Genomic DNA, 25,973 nt, shown 5'->3' on the forward strand with positions numbered 1-25,973 from the left:
TCCATGAAGTCAAGAGTGGTCAGCACCCCTTCCCTCACTAACGTCATAATTTTGTCTTTAGATGTGTGACCCAAACGTCGGTGCCACAACAACAAGGAAGTATCATTAACCGGGCCACGTTTCGATCCAATATTCACATGTAGAGTAAGGAGAGATTGCTTAAATATAGAATCTAAGTTTAATTGATAAAGACCACCATTCAAAAATCCAGTACCAACTAAAATATTATCCTTATATAAATGAAGATGATTGTTTGCAAAATGAAAGTTAAAGCCTTGTTTGTCCAATCTAGATAAAGAGATAAGATTTCTTTATATAGATGGTACGAATAAAATATTTTTTAGGTCCAATTGAAAGTCAGTTTTCAAAATGAGTCTGCAGGTGCCGATTGCTCGTACTTCAGACTCCAACCGGTTTCCCATATAAATATTCTTCTCTCCATCACTTGGATTCTGGCTTGAAAGAAATCCCTGCATTGAATTTGAAACATGGACAGATGCACCTGAGTCAATCCATCAACTATTTAAAGGAACATCGACAAGATTGGTATGAAAACATACGGAGGTTAAATTATTACTTCTTGATTCGAACCAATTCTTTCGCTTTTGACAATCTTTCTGGAGGTGTCCCTTCTTTTTACAGAAGAAACATCTCACTTTGTCAGGGTCGTTGTTATCCTTGGCTGCATCAAGTGTGGGGTTATTCTTCTTCTTTGGTGGACCCCTCTTTCCCTTTTTAAATTTTCCTCTTTTTACTTTATTCTCTTGTGATACAAAGTGGATGATATGTCCTCCCTCTTATCTAAGTCACGATTCCTCTTGCACACACATGCTTTGCAGTCATTAAGATTCCATTTATCTTTATTAGTATTATAATGAATCTTAAACGGTCCAAACTGCTGAGGAAGCGAGCTTAGAATAAACTGTACGAGGAAAGGCTCGTCAACTTTCATATCTAAGACTTCAAGTTGCGCTGCTATGTGCGCCATTTCAAGAATGTGATGTTGCACACCACTCAGCCTATCGTACTTCATAGTTGTTAGCTTTATCATGAGTGTTCCAGCCAACGATTTGTACGTTGACACAAAACGTTTTTTCACAGATGTAAGATATTCTTGTGCCTTCATGGACGATAGTATGGATCCATAGATATGTGTAGCGATCAACATTTTTATGTACATAAGATTCAATCGATTTGATCGCTCCCACTTTTCATATAAAATTTTAACTTCAAGAGAACTTTCAGTTGTGGGTTGAGTTGGCTCATCAATGCGCAAGGCTAAGTCCAAATCCATAGAGCCTAATGCAAAAAAAAATTGCTCATGCCAATCCGAGTAATTAGGTCCAATAAGCATAAGAATATTATAAGGAATTGAAGTTGAGGTGAGACCTATTTGAAAAGATTAACATGCTCACTTATTATTTAAAATGCTTTGAGATTCACGCTAATTCAGTAATTCAGAGTAATTCTAAAAAGCATTTGTAGACTTACTCTAAAGAGCGACTCATTACATCATTATAATCCTTCCTTTGGGTCGAGACTACAACTTGATATTGGTACACTCAAGGATGAGCAACGTCACCCTTAGGGCTAACTAATCAATCATGCTACAATGGAGATGGGTTTATACCTTTGGATATTTCAACTCAAATCCAATCAGAATGATTTATTTCATTATCCTATACCGGTTTTGCAATTACTTAAAGATGATCGTACTTTTGGGCTACCGATCCATGTTATCCAAATAGCAAAACCGCAATTGCGATGCTATTATTCTCGAAATAATTTCAATTGGATATCCATAAATCTTTCTAGTTGGATCACTTTAGTGACTACCAAACTATTCCAAGTTATGGATTTCTAATTAGAGTCAATAGCATCTACAAAAGTGGCCTAAGAGAAACCTAAGCGATTGTTTGATTATTGTGCCATTAAAGGCCCACTAAATCTGTTTTAGCCAAATAACAATGATTTGAGCAAATTACTACATGTTAGCTCGTGAGCCAAAAACATACATGATGGGCCTAATAAGATGACAATCATAATATGAATAAGGTCAAAAACATGATTTCATGTGATAATATGATGACTATCATATATATGCATATGCATATCAAAAGTGCAAGATTAAGTCATTGAATGTGAGCCCATCGATTCTTTTTAACTGGTGAACCATCATATTTAAGTCATTCGAATATCTTGCATTGTCGGTTGGTGAATCCCATATGGCATGATTCTACTAATAAACCACACAATTGCATTAATCTTGAAAATTGGATATCTATCATTATGGTTCAAGAAAATATGCACTTGATATACAAGAAGGCAATCTTATGTTAGATGACAATCAGATCATCACATGGATAGCTAATAAAGATTGTTTGTCAAAGACACCAGTCTGAACCTAAGCTCTGATACCACATGTTAACATCTACATATGGTTTAACAATAACATAAAATCCATAGGTTCTTGACTTGATGCATTTGACAAAATGAAAACCAAAGGGTTGTACAAATTAGAGAGTATACCTTGCACCATTGAATTAGATGATGAAAAAACTTGATGTTGATGAGCCATCACTTTCAACGGTTTAGGTCTTCTCAACTTGGCACAACGACTAAAATCAACTAACTCTGATCTTCTCTCTCCTCAACTCTCTTTGATGCGTGAATGGAGATAGGAGATCAACTGCAAATGTTGAGTTGGAAAGAGAGACCAAGAGCCTTGAATTTATAGATGATTTGGTTCCAACCCATTAAAGGAACCAAGTAATTACATGACTCTCTATCTTCTCCAATTAATTAGAATATTCAATGTCATTAAATAATTTCAAGAGATGAAACGAAAAAGTCACTCTTTAGAACGTGAAAAGTCATCCTTTGAATGTAGAGAAACACCCCTAAAATATGAAAATGTGTGAACTATGAAAAGTTATTTTTTAATACAAAGGTGGTGATCATAAGTGGGCCACTCTCTTCATACATTCCAACTGTGTAGTCTTTTATTTATTTATTTATTATTAGCTTGTTAGTACACCCCACTGTCAGTTCACACATCATTGTTAGCCACCCCCACTAGGAATATCTTTCACTCAGTCTACCACTTGAGCTATGGATCAGGGTGTGGTATTTGTGTTGTCTCTTCATCAATGTCTTTGTATGATAAGGTTAGATGGAAAATAAACATTCTTGTGGCCCCCAAGAATTTTTTGATGATGAGGATTCAATCATGACTGTTTCCTGTGGTATAATGCACCTAAGATTTGGATCTGCTTTATTTTTTGGATCATACGCTAAAATGAGCTTTCAAAATGGATGGACGGTGTGGATGTAAGTCACATACATCAAAGTGGGGCCCACAGTAGGGTCCACCGACCTCGTTTGATCCGGGGATCCACCCAAACCGCGCCCGCATCTGGGGGCATAGCCAAGTCGCGCCCGACGCGGATTGTCTGAAGCGCCAGAGCTGCACAAAGATTCCTGCAGCACTAAGATCTGTGGGGCCACCGTGATGTATGTGTTATATCTATGCCGTTAATCTGTTTCTCTAGCTCAGGAGCTAACCAACGAGGCAGATCCAAATCGCAAATGGACTACATTTCACCGCGTTGGAAAAAAATGATGTCCACCGTTGAAACCTTCCTTGGGTCGACTGTGATGTCTATCTCCAATCCAAACCGTTCATAAGGTGAATCCGATCGACCTGGGAGAAAGAAGAAAATTTCATCTATCCAAAAATTGTGGTTCCCAAGAAGTTTCTAATGGTGGGCGTTCAATCCCCGCTATTTTCTCTGGTGTGGCCCACATGAGGCATGTATCTGACTCATATTTGGGCCAATACCGTAAATTTAGATGAAGAAAAATATGAACGGAGTGGATATAACATATACATCCTTTTGGGTCTAAGATAGCTTAGGCATGCAGCCCGTGCGGTATGCAATCCGCGTTCCTGAAACCCCGTTCCTCCGAGGAGTCAGATTCGTGAGAGACCCCCTCAGTACTGGTGCAGTAAAAGCTCCGTAGGATCCTCCATAATGTATTTGTTTTATCCACACCGTCCATTCACTTTTTCAACTCATTTTAAGTCATCATCCCAAAAAATAAGGCAGACCCAAATTTAAGGTGGACCAGACCACAGGAAAACAGTGGATGGTTGAACACCCATCACTAAAAAGTTCCTAGGGGCCACTGTATTGTTTATAGGCAGACCCAAATCTAAGGTGGACCAGACCACAGGAAAACAGTGGGTGGTTGAACACCCATCACTAAAAAGTTCCTAGGGGCCACTGTATTGTTTATATCCCATCCAACCTGTTGATTAGGTCACATGGACCTGGATGAAGGAAAAAACAAATATCAGCTTCATCCAAAGCTTTTGTGGCCCCCGAGAAGTTTTAATGGTTAGTGTTCACTCACCACTGTTTCATGTTACGTGGTCCACATGAAATTTAGATCTTCCTCATTCTTTTTTTCTATAATGCACTAAAATGATATGTAAAAATGGATGAACAGCATGGATGAAATACACGCATCATTATGTGGAGCCCATAACACCAACCATAACCGACCTCGGGCACTAGAGGTGTCACTACCGAATCAGATTTCCTCCGATAACCGATTAGCTATTAGTAGGAGAAAACATAGGTTGGATTCCACTAATAAAAACTTAGACATTTAATGAAAAATAATTAGTACATTAACGTGCAGATAATTTATTGTTACCCATTAAATGAAAATCACAATCGAATCTTTTCTTTGGTCTATAAAAACCATTTTACTTGAGCTTGTTTCGACATAAAATGGCTAGTGAGGGAGCTGAGATGGGTTGTTATTTGAATGTGGTTATGGTCATGACCATGGTTCTCTTCCTTGTAGCCTTTGGTGTGACCACTGGCGACGACAGTTCTGGCCTGTGGCTCGAAGCACATGCAACATTCTATGGCGACATGAGTGGCAAAGATACCATGCGTGAGTTCTAGTGTCCTTTTTTTTTTCACCAGCAAATGATCACATACGTTGCATTTGAGCTGTATGGGGCCCACTCATGAAGTGTGTGTGGAATCTAAACTGTTCATCTGGTGGCACATTATTTTCAATTTGGAGTAATGTATGATCATGGCTAAAACCTGTATATATTCAACTTTTTGGCCCTTAGTTTTTTGAATGGTCTGAGCTTGCGTTGTGTCCCTTCATCTTAGTGGGGTGCACCCGATGAACGGTTGGATGACATATATACAACATGCATGGTTGACCCACATTCCATCTTGAAAGTCTCTTTGGTGGGCTCCCCATTACTCACTGTCCTCTATTTGTTCTCTTTGGTTAGTGTGGCCCACCTGTGTTATAATCAGGCTTAGATTTTGGATCTACCCCCGCATCTCCAGCTGGGAACAGGCAGGAGCTTTGAGTGGCCACCGTGACGTATATGTAGGTCTTATCCACACCGTCCATCCTTTTTTTTTCATCATTTTACGTTGTAAGCCAAAAATTGAGTCAGATCCAAGGCTCAAGTGACTACACAATGGGGATTAAACTCTTACCGTTGAAAACTTCTTGGGGGCCACAAAAGTTTTGGATGGAGCTGATATTTGTGTTTTATCTTCATCCAGGTCTGTGTAATTTTATGAATAGGTTGGATGGAAAATAAACATTACGGTTGGCCCTAGAAAAGTTTCAACGGTGAGAATCATTATCACTGCTGCTTCCTGTGGTGTGGTCCACTTGAGTCTTGGATCTGCCTAATTTTTGGGCTTGTATTCTAAAATGATATGATAAAAATGGATTGACGGTGTAGATAATACCCATACATAACGGTGGCCACTCAAAGCTCTTACTCGTTCCCAGTTTGGAATACTATTGATCGTGGCATATAAACACTACGGTGGAAATGATGTGTGTCCCATCCCAACCATTTCCTATGATGTGGCCATTTGAGCATTTAATCATCATGATTTCTTTTTTAACGGTTAACATCAAGCAAATTGATAGGGTTGATCTTATGAAAATTCTACTCTTTGGTTTGTTAAAATGGGACTATACAGTATATGAACAGGTCGTCCTCATGATGTGTGGATAGGCCTGATTCTCTAGTTTGGTCATCAAATAGTAGGGGAGTGATCACAGCCGTCCTAACGTATGGTAATTTTACCATTTATCCCAGTTGCGTGGGGCATCTGGTACACTCTCTCATGTTCACCGTACATCCCAAGAATAATCCTGATCAAACATCATATGGGACGCGTTGTAGGGAGCAATATACATTCACACCTAAAATCTATATATTCAAGTGGTGTGGTGTGGCCAAATTTTTGTGTGGCCCGAGTTTTGGTATGTCCCTTTGTTGAAGTGATAAAGTCCCTTGATATACATTAATACACAACACTCTAACAGCTTAAGTTTTTACAATAAATGGTTGTTTGACACGGTATCAGAGCAGAAGGTCATATGTTCAAATCTCGAGAGCAGCAAATATGCCTCGCTAATATTTTATTCTCCCACAGGGGGTTAGGAAAAATTAGGTCCAGCCCAGGGACCGGGAAATCAAGCCCAACCTATTTATGGTGTAAGTGTCCCTCCACCCTTCTCAGTATGTTCCCATGAGGAGTTCCTACCCCAAACCCCTCACGTGCGGGGGGTGTTAAAGTGATAAAGTCCCTTGATATACATTGATACACCACACTCTAATAGCTTAAGCCTTTGGAGTAAATGGTTGTTTGATACCCTTCATTCTAGTGGCACCTGATCAATGGGTTGGATGACATATACACATGATGGTGGATACTACGTTCCATCGATAAAATTGTATTATATGCGTCTCCCCCCTAGTTTGTTCACATGAGTTTGGACTAGATTTTGAGATCTAAGCCTAACATGGGCACATCCAACTTACAAGTTGAATGGAAATCACAAATCATAATATGCCGCACACACATGACAAAACCATACGTTTGAACCCATCTAATCATTAGATGGCATCTTCATGTGTAAATATCACTTTTTATAAAAGCTCAAACTACTATTTTTGTTATTTTTATCATTCAAACGTATAATACTCTGCTCTAGTATTATATTAAACAAAATACATTTTTCATTTGTGAACTAGTGTTATTTATCGACTAAGAAAATACTAACTTATGCTACATAGAGGGCGCATGTGGCTACGGAGATTTGTTTAAGCAAGGATATGGCCTTGAGACGACAGCCCTCAGCACGGCCCTCTTCAATGGCGGCGCAACATGTGGTGCATGCTTCCAAGTCATGTGCGTCAATGATCCGCAATGGTGCTTACCTGGTACGGTCACCGTGACCGCTACAAACTTCTGCCCACCAAATTACACCAAGCCTACAGATAACTGGTGCAACCCCCCACAGAAGCACTTCGACCTGTCCATGCCCATGTTCGTGAAGATCGCAAAGTATCAGGCTGGTATCGTACCAGTCCAATTCCGCCGTGTCCCATGCATCAAGATGGGCGGCATGAAGTTCGAGATCAAGGGCAACCCATGGTGGATACTTGTACTAGTGTACAATGTAGCAGGCGTCGGTGACATTACAAACGTTCGGATTAAGGGATCAAACACGGATTGGTTACAAATGTCGCGAAACTGGGGCCAAAATTGGCAGATCATGACTCCGTTGCAAGGGCAAGGATTGTCTTTCCAGGTGACCACTAGCGACCGCCGGATGGTGGAGTCCGACGGTGTTGCACCGTCTAACTGGCAATTCGGGCAGACCTATGAGGGCAAGCAGTTTTAAAGAAACATGTATGCATGTGTTCATGTGTGAGTGCTGAAGATGTGTGTACATGGCTTTAGCTGTGCTTTAATAATTGAAGGTGAAAGAAATGAATTTCATGTTTTATTTTTCATGTTTACAACACTTGGTGGACCAACTCATCCTAATGAATTGGATGGCATACAGACCTCCTTTTGGTTCACACAATATGGAAGGTTTAAATGGTGGTCATCCCCATCCCTTCTTTTTGATGTAGCCCATTTACGCAGGGATGGACGTGATGAGGTCGATCACCGTCTTCCTCGTGGGATGATTACTCTGAATCTACGGAGCCTCTCTTAACTCCTTAGAGATTCCTTGAATTCATGAGAAAAAACTTTAAAATAAAAGTAAATTTTAAGAAATTTGGAACCTAGGAAGAAATTTCATACTCAAAACTCCGACTCACTAAAAAATGTGACTTACTATAAATGGTAAACTTATTATTTACAGACGATCATAATTTCTACTAGACTTCATAGTTTTCTGTCAAAAATATAAGTCCAATTTGTCCTAACCATGTTATTCTCCTAATTTTTCTAAGCCCTTTTCATGTTGGGCACGACTACTAAAACTCAAAGGATCAAAAGTCATGATCAAACTAAAATTTACTATAAATAGCAAAAAAACGAAATGAAAATAGACTTTCAACCGTCCGATATGATGGAATCTCGCAAATCCCCCCACTCCAAAATCATATATGATATGTAAAAAAACTCAGTCTAGTTTACGAGATATGATTGTTTCAAGGTTTTGACGGTCCTGATCACTTCCACCTCCGATCGGGCCTTCTTTAGTCCATCTTGGCCATGAAAGTGTTCGTAACCCACTCTACATCACCCACCTAAGTCTTATATCAGGCTACATTTTGAGCTCAAGGCCAAAGGCTGCATGAATCTCAAGCACCCATGATTTCTTTAATCAGAATTAATACAAGGGACCCTTTTATTGGTAACATGTGTGCACGTGTACTTGATGTACACATGGATGAACAATAATGACCTTTGATAAAAGGAATGAAACAGGCATGGTTTTTCGTGCTTACATCAATGTCTTACAAGTTCAAGCAGTAGAATTGAGGAGAGTTTTAAACCATTGAACAGAATCCTTTGGGTATCTCTTAAGCTTGTCTTTGTAGTCCACGAAATAGAGTCCAAATCTAGAAGTGTATCCAGCGGCCCACTCCCAATTATCTAAAAGGGACCACACAAAATACCCTTTCACATCACAACCGTCAGTCCTGCATTCATGAAAATGAAGGGGTGTCAGCTTCTTCTCCCAAAATTCCTTACAAGCGACTACCAACCATGGCTTTAAGACTCGAAACGGGACTATCCGACCAGGTCTCCGCATCTTACACTATGCGACCAAGTCTCCGCATCTTACACTGTAAATGGCTTCTTGTGAGAGAATATATTATAGAGGCATATTTGCTACTATCAGAATTCAAATACATGATATTCTGCTCTAATATTATGTCAAATAATAATTTGTTCTAAAAGCTATAGGCGTTAGATGATGGTATATCAATGTATATTAAGGGACCTTAACAACTTTATGAGTCAACTCATCCCAATGCAACCTTGTGTTGGGATGTAGTTCGTCAATTTTCAAACTACAATCAAAACAAAATTTTAGAAGATCACCTTATAGAAGCGGACAAGTTTGAAAGATAGTCATTATGGTATTTGATCCTCTTCTCATCCTTTAAAGCATCCTTGATTGAGATAAATGGGTTGTTTGAATCATCCATGCCTGCAAAATCAAACAAATTTCCCACCTTAAGCTTGTGATACTAGCTTATGCAATTTAAAAAGTAAAATTGTATATTTGTTAAGTCTAAGTTTAGCTCATGATAATGACCATATCAAGAGCAGAGAAAAATGTTTATGATTTTGGAATTTCCATGCTTGATAGGATATCCAAAAATCACAAAACAAAGCTCCCCAATTAGTTTCACCCACGCTTCATTCTGATCGTGGATGGATCACCTAAGTTCAGGTCCATAAATATAGTAGCCATGGCTCTGGCAGGTTCCATTAATTAACCCACCTTTGAGTTGCTGGCTCATTCTTCAATAGGCAGAGGGTTATACATTTCTCCTTCTAGGTCTAGGTCTTTTACTAGTCTCCATAAAACCCTAGATGAGTTTTTTCTTCTTCTTTTTGAGCAAGGCCAAAACCCTAGGTAATGAGATATTATGTCCATGGTTAACTAATTGCCTGACCCCATGAATGGTCGAAATCAGACCCATTCGTTGTGTTGTTTTGGAAGGGAGCGGCGGCTCCTCCATATTCGATTCGCAATTTTTGGAAATCCTACCAAGTGTAGAAATCTCAAAATGGTGAATTATTTTATTGAGGCCAAAAGAAATGTAAGATTGAGCATATTTTTGCACAGAAAAAACCATAGATTACCATTTTCTGTGATGAAGACGGGTGGATTTCCATATTTGTTCTTGATGTAATTCATTAAGCTTCTAATCCCTCGAGGCACAATGTACAACCATATCGAAGATGCCTGAAATTCAAACATAATCCCATTAAATTACATTGAAGAAAATATAATCGTAGAAAATGCATTCTTGAGGAGATTATGCTGTACAATCCAAGTCATTCATATGAGTGACCACATCATAAATAGGAGATATACAAATCGTCGACCATGGAATGATTCAGTCCATGGCTATTTCAGGAGTAGAGAAAAATAATTTATGATTTTGGAATTTCTACTCTCAATTGAATTTTTGTAATTCTTGAAATGGCTACATTTAAAAGGAACTCTTCATGATTTTTGGAAGGTATACCACGAGAGAAATCCCGATAATCCAAAATTATTTTTCTCATGGCCTGAGCCAAACGCAATGTAAATGTAGATAATTGATTTTAATGGTCTATTCTCGGGTCATCCATGGGATGGATAGGATCAATTGATAAGGGAGATGTTAAGGGTAGCCAATCCCATTATGGGGCCCACCAGATGATGGCATGTCATGTGTGGTATAAGGGAAAAACTTTGATACTCTGGTAGAGTGTGGTGGATGATACGCAGGCACTTAAAAATTACTTAGAAATGGCACATGTGACATTAAAGTAAGTCAAATTAAACTGTCCAAATTATGTTTCCCAGCTTAGAAATGTCATGAATAAAAACTTTGGTGCAATACGACCATCGGATTGGTGGGCATTTATTGGACAGATAGAATGAAAAACATCCATGGTCCTATTTCAACAAGCAAGTGTCCATAAATCAAAGGTTAGAATTGCTCAAAATTTTTTATTTTTTTGACCGTGACATAATAACCGTTGATTCCATAATTTAGTCAGTTTAATTTGAGTTAATGTATGCTACATGCACAATTTCTAAGCTCCTGCGTATCAAGCATCATACGCTTCCTGAGTATAAAAAACTCAGCATGTCATGATGCAAATAGATGTATGTGTAGTACCCTGTCTCCGATAGCATTTGTTCCTTTGAAGGCTGCAAACAGTAAGAAAAAAAAAATGTTAGTACTTGGTTGAGAATGAAAAACCATTTTTAAGAGCCAAAAGACACTGTTCTGACATCTACACCCATTGTATTGATTTGCATACAAACCAATTTTCATTCAGGAATAGAGATAGTATGCATTTGTACTACCTTAATTCTCAAAATGAAAAATGGGTGTGTTCAAAATAAATCCTGGTGGCCCCTAGCTCTGAAAGTCCGTCGGTCAAGTTCAACCTAAACGACCCGACATTGGGTTGGGCTCGGGCAGGATGCATCAGGTTTGGTCTCAGGCCTAGACTATACAAACACCAACCGAAAAAACTTGAGTTGGGCCCGAGTTGAGGTCTTAGGTTGCCTGACCCAACCCAACCCAAACTGATAGATGTATAAGTTACTTATAAACTATAATTGAGTGCATTGTTTGTGTTGAAGGCACAAGAAATTTCAGTGCCCTCGGGTTTCATTGGTCTACATCATTTCCCATGACTTGAGCTAACAAGATACATAGGATTTCTCTCTCCCAAATAGATTGGGTGCTACACAACACAACGTTTAAAGGAGTAGGTGTCCTATACCCTAGCTTGTTTGTTTTTTTTTTTTTTTTTTAAATGAAGTTCTTTAGGGTAAATGACTATATATATATAATTAATAAAATCATAGGTACAAAAAATAAGACCTGTATTGAGAATATAATAGACCAATGTAATAATGAAAATATTAGCATGTATCCACCTGACTAACCCGACCAAGCTGGCTTAGGTTGGGCTTGGGTTGAGAATTTCCAACGCAAGGTTGGGCTGAGTTGAGGGTTGAGGTATAGGAACTTTGGGTCGGGCTAGGGTTGAGCAACAACCCGACCTAACCTGACTTTCAGCCCTAGTGGCCCCTAGTGCTGCCGATGGGCGGGCTGAGGCCCATCCAATCCTGGCCCACAAATTAAAACCCAGTCTCATTAATACTAGCCCTGGTCTGTGATGGGCCATTTGAAACAGGCCCACTGGGACCAGCCCACAACCTAAGTCTAACCCAAAATGGACCAGAACTGAAACACCAATGGGCCATCCCAGCCCATTGATAGCCGTAGTGGCCCCATGGCCGTAACTCCAAGATCATGCATTTCATTAAACAACGGAGATAAACCAATGGTGAGATTGATGGTATCTTACGAAGGGTAACGGCGCCGGAATCTGCAAGCGTATCGTTGAGTAGAACACCAATTATGTCAGTTGAATTTTGCTTTGCATAGTACGTTGTATAGTGATTTACGCCGACGAAATCTAATGAACCCTTAATCAGAGCGGCCTCAGCTGCGGAGAATCTCGGCAGTCGATTTCCGACCCTATTTCTCATCGAGGTGGGATAATCTCCGAAGAACAAGGGATCCATAAACCTGTGTTTTGTTTATTGGCATGAAAGGTGAAACAGCATTAGCTCTGATCATGAAAAATAAAAATAAAAATCAGTAGAAACAGTGCAAGTGGACATGTTTATAGTCGACGGGATGATCGGAAATTGCAGTTCATGGTGGTGTCCATCATGTGTGGGGCCCACTCTTGGTGTCCATCTAGATAATCTTCCATGGATGTCCCGTTTCTGCCAATGGGAAAATCCTGTCCGTATGATAGAACTATCAATGGACCGGCCTAGGGTTGTCTTAGGTCCAGATTTTCAAAAGTTTTGGATGGGCCCATTCAAAATTGTGCATTGGTTAGGTCCAGACCCAGCCCATTGACAGCCCTACCAGTTGAGGGCCCTACTTATCCAGATTGGAAGATCTATTCATCCACTCTTTGGCCCCTTCCTCGATCCCATTTGTATCTTTTTTTTGTATATATGAGTGGTTAGGATCTTCAGAGAAGCAAACATTCAAGGGGGGGATCATCATCATCAAAGAACGGTCTGGATTATGATTCATGGGCCCCACTTGTGCGCAATCGTAAAGACATATGATAATCATGGACCACTAATTCCTCTTGACTGACCAAAAAAAATAAAATAAAATCAAGATTGCAAGCACAAGGCCTGTCAATGAGCTGGACCCCACATTGGCTTTAGCTCAGATTTTTGAACAGGTCAGGCTGGGCCAATCAGGTGGGGCCCCATAAAAAATTTGGACTTTGCTAGGTCCAGGCCAGCATGTTGACAGACCTAATGCCCATTCAGTCACACACGCCAATAAGGAAGCATGTGTGAGATCTAAGCTCTTCATCAGGTGGTCTACATTCTTTAGATCTTCTAGCTTGAAAATCTGGCCATTTCAAATGCTACCTGGGCCACACCATAACATATAAATAAATGATTGAAATACTAGTTGCCACCCTCAGTTTACTTTTTGCATTGTGGCCCACCTTAGTAAAACTGCCTGACTTTTGAGGTAGAAGATTTTAATAAGTGTTTCGAACCAAGTGGAAAGCTTGGATCTTTCACACGTGTCCCATATTAGCACATGTGGCTGCACGCTCGTATGGAGTTAGCAAAACTCCATAAAATAATAATAATAAGATTGCAATTTGTAAAATAGGTTTACCATCCAAATTGGAAATCTTGAGCTCTCTGTGCTGCATCTATGTCCGCAGGTGTGTTAGTCATTGGCTCGAACCACATTACATCCAACGAAATCCCAAGCGTCCCTTTCTGTTTTGGCTGCAAATAGCAATTCATTGAGGTCAGGCACACATAAGTATAAGACATGCACATCCATAAATACCATGGTTTTAATACTCAGATGAACCCGGTGCAACACGTCCGAGTCAACTCCTACTCGGTAGGACCCGATCTGGTGGGACACCACAACCATCACTCGAAGACTCGGACTAGTTATGATACATACGTGCATGGTTACGAAACATGTGCATGTACACACGAATACTTTCGACCTCGTGGTTGAACTCATCTCAAAATTTTAACTCGAACTCGAATTCAGCTTGTAAGTTCGAGGTCGAACTCAGCTCGATCTGACTTGAGCTGCTGACCGAGCTGAGTTGAGCTGGCCAAATGGGCTCGGTCATCGAGCCGAGCCAAACTTGAGCTGGGGTGGCAGCTGATCCAGCTCGGCTCGGTTCGACTCGATGTCCAACTCTAGACAGGTTTGGCAGGAAAATGACAAAACCAGTTTAAAATTGAGTTGGGTTCAAGTATTTGAGTCCGATTGTATGGGGTTGAGTACCGGGGAATTTGGGTTGAGTTCCAATTAAATTAAGTTAGAATTAGAAAATACACACACACACACACACACACACACACACACACACACACATATATATATATATATATATATATATATATATATATATATATTAAACTATTCCTCAAGTGGGCCATGTTTGATTATTCATGACTCAAAAGGATTATTTTGATTTGATGATCCAACAACATGAAAATCTTGTCCACGCTTTTAAATTGGAATAGAAACATTCAAATCTGTCTTTCAAATTGGAGTAGAAACATGCAAATCTGATGTTAAAGTCCTTAAATGGTATTTTGGGTTAATGGTTTTGTGACATCCAAACAAAGTAACTTTTCAAATGCAATTTACATGAAATAATACTTCTGAGAAATGGGAGAGAAAAAAAAAAGGAAATATAATAGAAAAATTGAAAGTAAAGGGAGAAAAAGACTGGAAGAGAGAGAGAAAGGTGCTTAAGGTCTCCATGGTGGACAACCCTTTCCACAATTTCCTATTTTGTAGCCGACTTAAGTTTTAGACCTGTAATTTTTATTTTTATTTTTTTATGGCCAAACATGAGGCAGCACAGCTAATGTATAGTATGAATTTTACATAGTCATCACAATGGGGTTTATATAGCCTTTGCTGTAAGGTCTTCGGAAGAAAAAAGTATGCGCAACATGCGGGTAAAATTGAAGCCGTCGTAGGTATTTTGAGGATGAATTCTCCATAATATGCACGAGTAACATCAACTCTTTTAGTTCCCAAACCATCCTTAATTTCATTTCAAATGTCTTTCCATATAATTTGGTTGTAAAAAATTTTCTATCCTATGAAACTTACTGTTGAAAAGAAAACGTTCAAAAGCTGCTCAGGTTATATGTGTTATAATTTGGCTAAATTGCATGTAATTGCAATTTAAGGCACATCCAAATGAGCCATGCATGAAAGATAAGTATTGGAAACTACCATACCTTGTATTTTGTTCGGTAAATTTCCACGACGGTGCCATGAGAAAGGAGAACATTGTGGCCGACCAAGTAAGGTTCCGTCGCAGAATTTCCAGCACTACAGAAAAGGCGAAGGAGAATAGAGCAGCGACCCGGAGCTTGAAGCCCGACATCATATCCTTGGATGGCGAATGTGTGTGGCTCATTGAAGGTTATCCAGTGTTTCACGCGGTCGCCAAATTTCTGAAAGCACGTCTCGGCGTAGTTCGCAAAGTCCTTTCTACAAAAGGCAAAGGGCATTTTTGTCATTTCACTGACAACAGATTACTGGCAGCACCATAGCCAGTTTAAGCTAAAATAATCTTAGGAACCTAATGGAGTAGGGTTAGGTTATGTTCCATTTACAATGTGACCCACAATTTGAATGGCCCATAATTAGAAATGAATATTAGGAACTCATATGAAACTTTTAGTTCACCTAATGGGCCGCACTTAGATTGGCCACTGGCTAAGAGACAGTTCTAACTAGATTCTCCTATAATCTGATCAGTGGTCCACAAGTAAATGGCTAAGGATAACAGTAGTGAAACAGGCCATATTCAAAACACTCTGATCCATTGCTCAAGTGGTAGACTGAGTGAAAGATGCCTCGTTTCAACATTGAAGTCTTGATATTGATTCCTTAATGGAGGTGGCTAACAGGGATGTGTGAACTGACAGTGGGGTGTAATAACAAGCTAACGGAAGAAAAAAAAACAGTCCATATTCAAATGGACGCGTTCCCTCTCCTGATAGAGCAATGATTCACATTTAAGTATTATATAGCTAGAATCCTTCAATATAAGGTATGTTTGCCAGTCCATATCAACGGTTGGGATCAATTAATCATGGGCCCCACTTGTACAAGCATAATATGAAAAATAGGTAGAAAGCATTACATGATTTGGTGGTTGACCCATCCATTGTATTTGTCCGCAAGGGCTTGAGGAAGGTCCCAATGATAAAGGGTCACATACGGCTCAATTCCTGGAAAAACAAAAAAATAAATAAATAGTAAAGAAATAAAAATATTATAAAAATTGACCATTTTGCCCCTGATGAGATTTTTGTTAACCTTTGGCAATTAAGGCATTAATGAGATTGTTATAGTGGTCCACTCCTGCCTGGTTAATCTGTCCAGTGCCATCTAAAATAACAATAAAGAAAATATTATATTAAAATCTAAAATTAAAAATTAATAAAAATAAAAATAAAAGAATGGCAAGTATGTAAATTTTAACTTATCAGAAGGGCATATAGGTAATTTGAGTTCTTACTCGGAAAAATTCGAGACCAAGCAATGGAAAATCGATAAGCATCCATTCCCATGTCTTTCATAAGCTGTATATCTTCCTGTTACAATACACCCAAATTATAATACTTCAGTTCATCTCTATGATACCTGGCCCACATATTTCAACAGTATGGGGCCCACGGTTTGGCAATCCAGACCATTGGACTGTTGTTTTCTACTGTGGATGGGCTATCCGTCGAAAATCTCCTAGATAGAATAATCTTGACCTTTCAACTAGTGGCCTGCAGATAGACGGTTAAAAAGAGAAATAACACAATAAAAGTCCTCCGTTCAACTAAAAATTCTTATGATATTTCAATGGTGGGGATTGCCAAAGAAGAGGCCCATTTGTCAGAATTTAAAACTATTGTATACTGTTCAAAGTATTGTACGAGGGAATGATCACATGCGTCGTAATGCATGCTGATTACCATACGTTGGAGCTGTGTGGGCCCCACCGTAATGTGCAAGTGCGATCCCAACCGTCATTTAGACCCACCAATGTTAGGACAGCCTGATCAATAACTTATGTGGGCCACACCAAAGGGAATAATGGGGGACGTTCGCGAGGAGATGCCCACCATACACTCTTCCAGATGGAACGTTGGGTCCACCGTGTTGTTTAAAATATGTCATCCAAACCATTCATCAGGTGGGTCCCACCAGGACTAAAGGACCACCTGAAATTCAAAATATTCCAAAATTTAAGTGAGCCACATAAACTGAAGATGTAGGCTGTAGACATGATTATACATCACTCCCTGTGGGGTGTCCCGCTTGAGTTTTGATAGGAGTGATTCTCGGAATTTATAGGGATTCTCACCCGATGAACGGTTTGGATTCAACATATGGTAATTACAATGCGTTAGTACGCATGTGATCATTTTCGAAGTCGGGTCTTGAGGGCTTAGGACCGTTTGATCTGCAGGATATCCGACCCAGCTTAGTAGGGATCGACCGATCAAACCAATGGGCCCACTCAAGACCCAATGCATCCTTTTGAGTAAAGGAAAATGAAGGGTTACCGTGTAACGGTGGTACTGATCAACGGCCACATCAGCATTACTAAAATCAATCACCTTTCCTGCACAAGAAATTTCAATCAGACGTTTGATAACATGCCACCGTGGCCCATGGTGTTTAACCAACGCTACATACGATCTGAGCCTAAATGACTACTACTTCAATCCTCCTCAGTGGGATCGATGGTTCAATTTATCCATACCGTTGATTTGGTGGGCCACATCTGTGGATGTATCATGCACATTAATCCAAATGTTGTTCTCCATTATATTCAATGTGGACCATTGATTAATTTTTCTTTTCGAACCATCTATTTGCATAGCAGTGATCAAAGGGCTCGGATTGTCCATCTGGAGCGATTTTGAGGGTCTGGTCCATTTATGGTGGGCCACATCAAATCACCAATGTGGACCGCTGGAATGATGGCCCCTGCTTGGAAGGACCACATGTTCCACCTGCAGCTACTCCTGTCAACCAGCAATATTTGTGTGACGTCTGATCCCTGCAGGTGGGCCCCACCTTTCAGATGACCTTGATGGGTTGATCTGCCCTGTACCCGGTGGGGTCCACCTAATGCACAGCTTGGGTCTCACACACGTGTAGGTGAAACCCATGGCACAAGCAATTTTGACTGGGAGCGGATTGGCTACTCCCCCTGACACCAGTCCTGTGGCTGATGTTCGGTGGTCTGTGGACCCCACAATGAAGTATGTGTTTCATCCATTCCGTTCATCAATTTTTAAAGATCATTTTAGTGTTTCATCATAAAAATAATATGGATATAAATCTTTAGTGGACCACACCACTGGAAAAACAAGTGATTGGATATCCATCATTTAAATCCTCCTAAGGCCCACTGTACTGTTTATATGACATCCAATCTGTTGATTAGGTCATAAAGACACAGATTAATGGAAAAAACAAATATCAGCTTGATCCAATGCTTTTATGGCCCCCAAAAAGTTTTTAATGGTCAACGTTCATTTAACACTGTTTCCTGTAATGTGATCGACTTGAGAATGGGATATATCTAATTTTTTTAATAATATCATAAAATGATATATAAAAATAGATGGACAGCATGGATGAAACACATAAATCATTCTGGGGCCCACAGACCACCGAACACCAGCCATTGGCTGGTGGAAGGGGGAGTAGCCAATCCGTTTCCATTTTGACTAGAGTTTAGAAAAATGATCCTCGACCACAGGCCTTGTACGCTATACTCGGCTTTTCAGTTACGACAGGAGAGGCCCACGTTTGAGTAATCCAGGCCGTTGATCTGTCGCATAATACTGTGGATGGACCATGCCTCAAGAAACACCCCTTTTAGAAGATTCTATCCACCGATTCAGGGTACAATTCCTGTAGCGAGAAATAAACGGTACTAGCAAAAGGGCCTCGAAGTAATAACTTACCAAATGAATGGGCAAAACCGTCCCAAACTGTGCTTCCCCTTCCATCCTCTTTTACCGCTCCTTCGTACTGTACAACACAGGGAAAAGAAATACAAACACTCAGTCACAAGAAATATGAACCGTCCATCCAGCATATGGTCTATTGTCAACATCTGAACCGTTCAAAAGGTGGATCCACCATGAAGATCATCTACCTTACGAATGATCTGGGCCACGTATCCATGTGACCTTATGAACAGGTTGGATGGGAACTAAGCATCACGATGAGCCGTAGAAAGGTTTCAAAAGTGGTTATTATTATCACGGCTGCTTCCTATGGTGTGATCCATTTGACCTTTGGATCTGCATTATTTTTTGGCTCATATATTAAAATTATATGGAAAAAAATGGATGGACGGTGTTGATAAACCGGTCAATCACGGTGGGGGTCCTCAGAGGCCCAACAGTTCCGAGCTATGAACAGGGGTAAGTAATACATAATGGGCGTCCGATCATTTCCTGCAGAAACCGACAGAAGCAAACGACAAAGATTGTTTGTAAAACACGAGGACGTCTTGGCAAGAGGATGTTCGTGTAGGCTGAAGCTATGTAGGGCCCACCGTGAGGTCTGCCAGGAAACCACTCATCTATCAGGTTCAGAAGCTCACAACAGCAACTCAATAATTAGAAACATCCAAAAACTCAAGTGGGCCTCGATAGGACACACTGGGGATTAAACGCTCACCGTTGAAACTTTTGTGGGGCCACAAAATTTCAAATCATGCTGATATTTGTGTTTTCAGTTCATCCCAATGGGAATAACCTTATGAATGGTTTGGATGGCTTATAAACGTCATGGTGGGCTCCATGTTTCAACGGTGTAGGTTTCCATTCTCATTATTTCCTTTCGTGGGGCATGTTGAGTTGGGCTTCCGAAACTGATGGACGGAATGGATTTCTCAAGGACACCATGGTGGGCCCCACATGACCTCAGCGTACAGGAACTTCATGTTGGCATGTCCACGTGCAATTCGCGTGTACAAAACATGGAAAGGGATTGGCTACTCCCCCTGCCATAGCCAATGGCTAGTGGTCAGTGCTCTGCGGGCCCCACCATGATGTATGTGTTTCATCCATGCCGTCCACCCATTCTTCCAGATCATTTTATGCTATCAGCCCAAAAATGAGGTTGATCCAAATCTCAAGTGGACCGCACAGTGTTGATTGAACGCCTACCATTAAAAACTTCATCGGGGCACAAAAGTTTTGGATCAACCTGATATATATATATATATATCCCTTCATCCAAGTCTGTATGACCTAATCAACAGGTTAGATGTCAAATAACATTACAGTGGGCCCTAAGAGGTTTTTAATGTTGGACGTTCAATCACTACTGTTTTCCCATGGGGTGGTCTATCTTAGATTTATATCTACCTCATTTCTCGTATCAAGCCCTAACATTATAATTCAAAATGGATGGATGGCGTGGATAAAACACATACATCATGGTGGGGGTCCACATAGCACCGACCACTAGCCACCTAGCTAGTGGCAGCCTAACTAGCCAAACCACGTACACCTGAGATTTAAATCTACCTCATTTCTCGTATCAAGCCCTAACATTATATTTCAAAATGGATGGACAGGGTAGATAAAACACATACATCATGGTGGGGTCCACATAGCACCGACCACTAGCCACCTGGCTGGTGGCAGCCTAACTAGCCAAACCACGTACACAAAACATGAGGTGCATGTGTATTTGTCCATTCAAAGATAAATGTGATACTCTGGTAGAGCGCGATGCTTGATAGGGATAGGCAGTTACTATAAAAAAAAATTGTATACCTGAACTATAAGGGCTCGTTTGGTTCCGTGGATTGGAGGGGGTTTCAAATCCCGTGTTGTTTGGCAGCATAAGTAACCCAGGGGGTATCCAATCCTCTCTTGAAGGGGGTTTGTAATCCACGATGAGGGTGAGAGCTTGGATTACACCTAAAATCATTTCAATAGTTGTAGGTGTAACATGTGTGTCACTGTATACTATCATTCTATTGGGCACATGGCCCACTAATGATGATCAGCACCGTCCAAACATTGTTCATGTAAATCAGCACCATCCAAACATTGTCCAGCATTATCCAAACATTGTCCATGTAAATCAACGATTAAAAATCGTTGGCTAGTCACTTAGACATGATCTTGTGCTTGTGGCCCATCCAAGACTTGGAATTTCATCCTTTTTGAGCAAAGCATATATTTCAGCGGGCTTATCAGAACCATTGTGTCAAAAATTACATATCTCACTAAATAGAGATATTAAAGTTGATTTAGTAATTAAATTCAAACCCCTGTAAATATACCATGGATAGGTACTTTTAATTAAAGTTGATTCACAATCCATGGTGCCAAACACACTAGGAGGATTGCAAATCCAGGGGGTTCCAAATCCACGCTCCCAAATAGGCTTTAAGTTACTCAAATAAAACCACCCTAATGTGGGCCACAACTTGGGTGGAGTATAAACAATACATCACAACGATTTGATTATAAAACCAATCAATTGGTGGACAGTTGAATGTGAAAATGTCCAACCAGGTCTTCAGATCTATCCATTCGTTTTTAAAATTCTTTTTCACTTTCTAACAACCTTTTTTTTTTTCACTTTAAAACTACCTGGGCCCGATATTTAGGCCAGTGCATCCTCAAGATGGGCCCCACCTTGTGGATGGTTTTGATTGTGCTTGTGGACCCACTATGGTTATTGTACATAATACAGCCATCCATGAGGGTTGCCCACCATGGAATTCCAACTATTTAAATTAAAGAAGATCCAACTGTACGTTTACTTGTTCAATACGTAGGTATATGTTTGGCAGATACCATACTCATCAATAAAAAAAAGTAGAGTTTTTAACATTGCTTGTACTTGAAATTCTCATTGATAGACCTCATGTGGCCATCTGTAAACTTGGCTTCTTTAGATCCAGACCATCCATCATCCATTTTCGTCTAGGGCCACTTTACTATAGAATGTACTGCATTAACGGTTCAGATCTAGTCTATGTATGCTATGTATGTGGTAACGACATGGTGGAACTATACCTCCTCTATTCCACTAGACCTATTTGTATCATATGACACCAAAAAAACAATGAAAAAACGACAGCTAAAAACCGTCAAGACCATGCATATAGTTACGAGTAACCGTATGGCGAGGATAATTCAACGAGCGTGCGAGGATAATTCAACGAGCGTGATTAAGTTATTCCCTCTACATTCCACATGGTGGTCATAATTTTGGACTGTTAAGATAGACATGCATGCACAAGCATCATCTGAGCAATGATAATTTCAACCATCTGCCGTTGTTTGTTTTAGCAATCGGTCAGCAGATCAAGTGGTATGGATGAGTTTTCAGTATGCAAGCAATGAATATAAAAGAGCCTATTTTAATTAGACAGAAAACAAGCCACCTCCATCCATACTTCTCTCGGGTGTCATAGATGCCGTTGCATCAATTGCTTTCCCAACCTACCGCGGCCAATAAAAGTTTTAAATGGTGACCGTTTATAGTAATGCTTCTCTCCAAAAGATTTTGTAATTTTATTTATTATTATTATTATTTTTTTAAGCTATTGGATAAATTAGGACTTCTAAGAAATTAGTTACTTCAAACAATGGTGATTACCAAAATAACTTAATTTAAAAGAACAACTTATTTAGTTAGACAAGTTAAAAAAGCTATTTTTTTTTATGGTATTCCAAACACGCCAAGCTAGGCTCTTTAAACAACTGTGATAGTAACATTCATCCCTATAATCTTGTTGTTCCTGTATGGGTACACAAATGGCATGGTGTTGAGTATAATAGTAATTATTAAGAATCTAACCGATATAGCAAAAGCTTCAGACAGAAGGAACATGTCAAACAAAGTTATTAAACCCATGAGATGGTAACATATTTTTATTATTTTCCATAGTATAACCCACCTAATGATTTTAATTTATTTTAAGCATCCAATCATCATCATTGGATCCCTTGATACGCTAGTTGGATAATGCACACACAACAAGATGGACCCCACACAAATAGTTGAATAACATTTAGATGCAAGTGAACAAGTTTTCACATGTAAACATGTCAATAACTTTGACATATATGGGTTCCAACTAGATAGAGTGTCACTCAACAATGAGGTCGTGAGTTTGAGTGCTCATTGAGAGCAAAGTAGGTGGGACCCCGGCCTCACTTAAGACGGTGTAGCTCTTACCGGGGATTACTGTGGGGCCCAACTTGATATATGTATTACTTATCTATATATGTTATCCACCTGTTTTTTCAAATCAATTTAGGGCATTATCCAAAAAATGAAGCAGATCCAATTATCAGGGACTATATTATAAGAAATAGTAGTGATTAACTGTCCTATCATTATAATTTTCTTAGGGCTCAACTTAGTGTTTATTTACCATCCAATCGGTTGACAAGGTCGTGTAAGCTTAGATGAAGGCAAAAAACAAATATTAGCTTGATCCAAAACTTTTATGGTCCATTAATGGTCGATCAACACTGTTTTCTATGATATGGTCCACCTGTTGATTACATCTATTTCATTTTTCGGATAATGTCATAAATGACCTGAAAAAACGGATGGACGGCCTGGATATCTGCTCTCATGCTCATGTGGTATGTCTCCGTAATTAGGATTTTTTGTTTGGTGAGCTACTTCTATAAATGTTACATGTGATTGATTTAAGCTACATAATATGAAGTGTTTAGAAAGGATATACTTTAAATAGATAACAAAATTCTGTTTCTGGCTGTCCATTCCATTCCTACACGGTGGTCCACTTGAACCTTATTTTATTTTTAGGGAATTAGTGTTTAGAGAGGATATACTTTTTAATGGATATCAAATTTATGTTTCTGGCCGTCCACTCCATTCATACACAGTGGCCCACTTGATCAAACCCAATCTCATTACATGTGATTATTTTCAACCTGACCTAACCGACCCAAATTTGCTCAACCTCAATCTAAACTGGACCGAAAAAGATCTAACAATTGATGGAAAGCTCAGATCTTAGACACGTGTGATAGATTGGCACGTGTGTTGTTAATAGGATCAGGCCTAATCAGATATATAATTATATATAATAAAAAAGAAGAAGTGGAAAGCACTCATAATAGAATGACAGATGGGTATAACTTTGGTGCCATTCATGTCAAGAAAAAGATAGAGATTTCTTAAAGTTACAATATATGGTAAGCTACACTCTACCGTACACGTGTCATGGGCCTGTGGAACAGATCCATCCATCTAGTGGTCACAACCTTTTTCCCACTTCTCCTGTGAATGTGGGCCACAGCCATTTTCAATACTTTAACACCCATTTGAAGGATGTTGCTCGGACGGCTAAGATGGGCTGTGATCGGTGGGACCCCGAAAAATGAGCCATCCACAATGTGGCCAGCTAGTTCGATGGTCCCAATCCACCGTTTAAATGGTTTTCTAAACTAATAAGTGCCACGGAGACTCGCCCTTTCTGGCCCACCAAGTGATGATCAGGACCGTTCATCTGAGTCCTACTATTCATGGCCTACGTGGTGTATTGATAGAGATCCATATCTGGAATGAACGATGAAATCACTGATCAGTGATGGCTTTCTTCATGTCGCCCATCAATTGCCTGAACCACTAAATGAACGGTATGGATCATCACGTAGTGGGGCAGAGGTCTGACAGCATGGGCGAGCTTAAGGGGTGAGCCTCCTTAGCATTTCGATCCAACAAATAATGAAAAGAAAAGAGTATGCAATATCGAACACTGAAATCTCTTAGACACGGATCAGGCACGTGCCAGGTTTTTTGTTTAGTGATCCAGACCATTGATCTGATGGGCCACTTAAAGATTGAAAGGTTGTAACCTTTTGATCCTTAACCATCTGTTTGTAGGCCTTTGAAAACAGTGTGTAATAAGCATTGGACGAAATGAGATGGAGTACTCATCAAACCAACGGTCTCGATCAACAAGAAATGATAAAGATTCTCTTCAGAACACAACAAACCGTTAAATTCAAAGAATTTCTCAAATATCTCTAGCCAACCACTCCATATGATCATGAGAAACAGACAGACAGACATAGAGAGAGAGAGAGAGAGAGAGAGAGAGAGAGAGAGAGAGAGAGAGGCCCACCTGGTAGGCTGAAGAAGCTGTTCCAAAAACAAACCCATTTGGGAAGTCTCTCCTACTAATCCCCTCACTCACTCTAAAACAGCTTAGGAGTCCCAAAACAACCACAACCAAAGCAAACATTCCCTTCATGACAGAGAGAGAGAGAGAGAGAGAGAGGAAAACAATCTCCCTTCAAACTGAGTATGAGGAAAACAATCTCCCTTCAAACTGAATACTCATCACATGATGTGTGTGTGTATTTATAAGAGAGAGAGAGAGAGAGAGAGAGAGAGAGAGAGAGAGAGAGCGGGAAGTGGGTCGCTGGGAAAACCGAAGCTGAGGAGATGGAACTCCCCATTTCACACGCTTTCACACCCGTGAAAAAAATTCCGGAATCGTCTATACCACCTGTTTCACGCATCTTGTAAAGCACCCAATTCTCTTTGCAGTTCACCATATATCATATGTAAATCAACTCCGTCCATCATCTTTAAATCATTATGTTAACCGTAAATCCAAATGTATTTTGATAAAAAACTCTTTATGGGTCACACTAATGAAAACAATGTAAAACTACACTTAAAACCTTTAAGTTCAGACTTTATAGCCTGTCTGTTACTTGGGTCAGATGAAATTTTTTAATTTTAACTTCATCCTCAT

General features: G+C 39.8%; 2 protein-coding genes and 1 long non-coding RNA gene across 3 annotated transcripts; 1 reads left to right on the plus strand and 2 right to left on the minus strand.

Annotated features, from left to right (window-relative positions):
- Window positions 1-211: 211 nt before the first annotated feature.
- Window positions 212-834, minus strand: LOC131219301 (uncharacterized). Its single transcript, XR_009158097.1, has 2 exons — window positions 503-834; window positions 212-434 (listed from the first exon to the last, which is right to left on the minus strand). It is a non-coding gene; the product is annotated as an uncharacterized LOC131219301 (long non-coding RNA).
- A 6,303-nt stretch (window positions 835-7,137) lies between these two features.
- Window positions 7,138-7,755, plus strand: LOC131219300 (expansin-A22-like). Its single transcript, XM_058214365.1, has one exon. The coding sequence runs from the start codon at window positions 7,258-7,260 to the stop codon at window positions 7,753-7,755; it is 498 nt and encodes a 165-aa protein (XP_058070348.1). The 5' UTR covers window positions 7,138-7,257.
- Window positions 7,756-8,472: 717 nt separating this feature from the next.
- Window positions 8,473-25,511, minus strand: LOC131219302 (beta-glucosidase 6). The gene is made up of 13 exons (XM_058214366.1): window positions 25,335-25,511; window positions 19,153-19,219; window positions 17,737-17,795; window positions 16,695-16,770; window positions 16,493-16,564; window positions 16,317-16,404; window positions 15,403-15,658; window positions 13,790-13,905; window positions 12,429-12,652; window positions 11,222-11,253; window positions 10,191-10,293; window positions 9,420-9,528; window positions 8,473-9,013 (listed from the first exon to the last, which is right to left on the minus strand). The coding sequence occupies exons 1-13, from the start codon at window positions 25,461-25,463 to the stop codon at window positions 8,836-8,838; spliced, it is 1,509 nt and encodes a 502-aa protein (XP_058070349.1). The 5' UTR covers window positions 25,464-25,511; the 3' UTR covers window positions 8,473-8,835.
- Between the last annotated feature and the right edge of the window lie 462 nt (window positions 25,512-25,973).

This window comes from Magnolia sinica, chromosome 11 (assembly GCF_029962835.1).
Source record: "Magnolia sinica isolate HGM2019 chromosome 11, MsV1, whole genome shotgun sequence".
NCBI classification, from domain to species: Eukaryota; Viridiplantae; Streptophyta; class Magnoliopsida; order Magnoliales; family Magnoliaceae; genus Magnolia; species Magnolia sinica.

Bases quoted from the DNA above. Each gene is read 5' to 3' on its own strand.
- LOC131219300 (XM_058214365.1), top strand. From the start codon at position 7,258: ATGTGCGTCAATGATCCGCAATGGTGCTTACCTGGTACGGTCACCGTG.
- LOC131219302 (XM_058214366.1), bottom strand. From the start codon at position 25,463: ATGAAGGGAATGTTTGCTTTGGTTGTGGTTGTTTTGGGACTCCTAAGC. The intron at 17,796-19,152 runs GTAAGTTATTAC...TTTCTTGTGCAG, and splicing joins CGGTTTTGCCCATTCATTTG to GAAAGGTGATTGATTTTAGT. The intron at 16,405-16,492 runs GTTAACAAAAAT...TTGTTTTTCCAG, and splicing joins TAATGCCTTAATTGCCAAAG to GAATTGAGCCGTATGTGACC.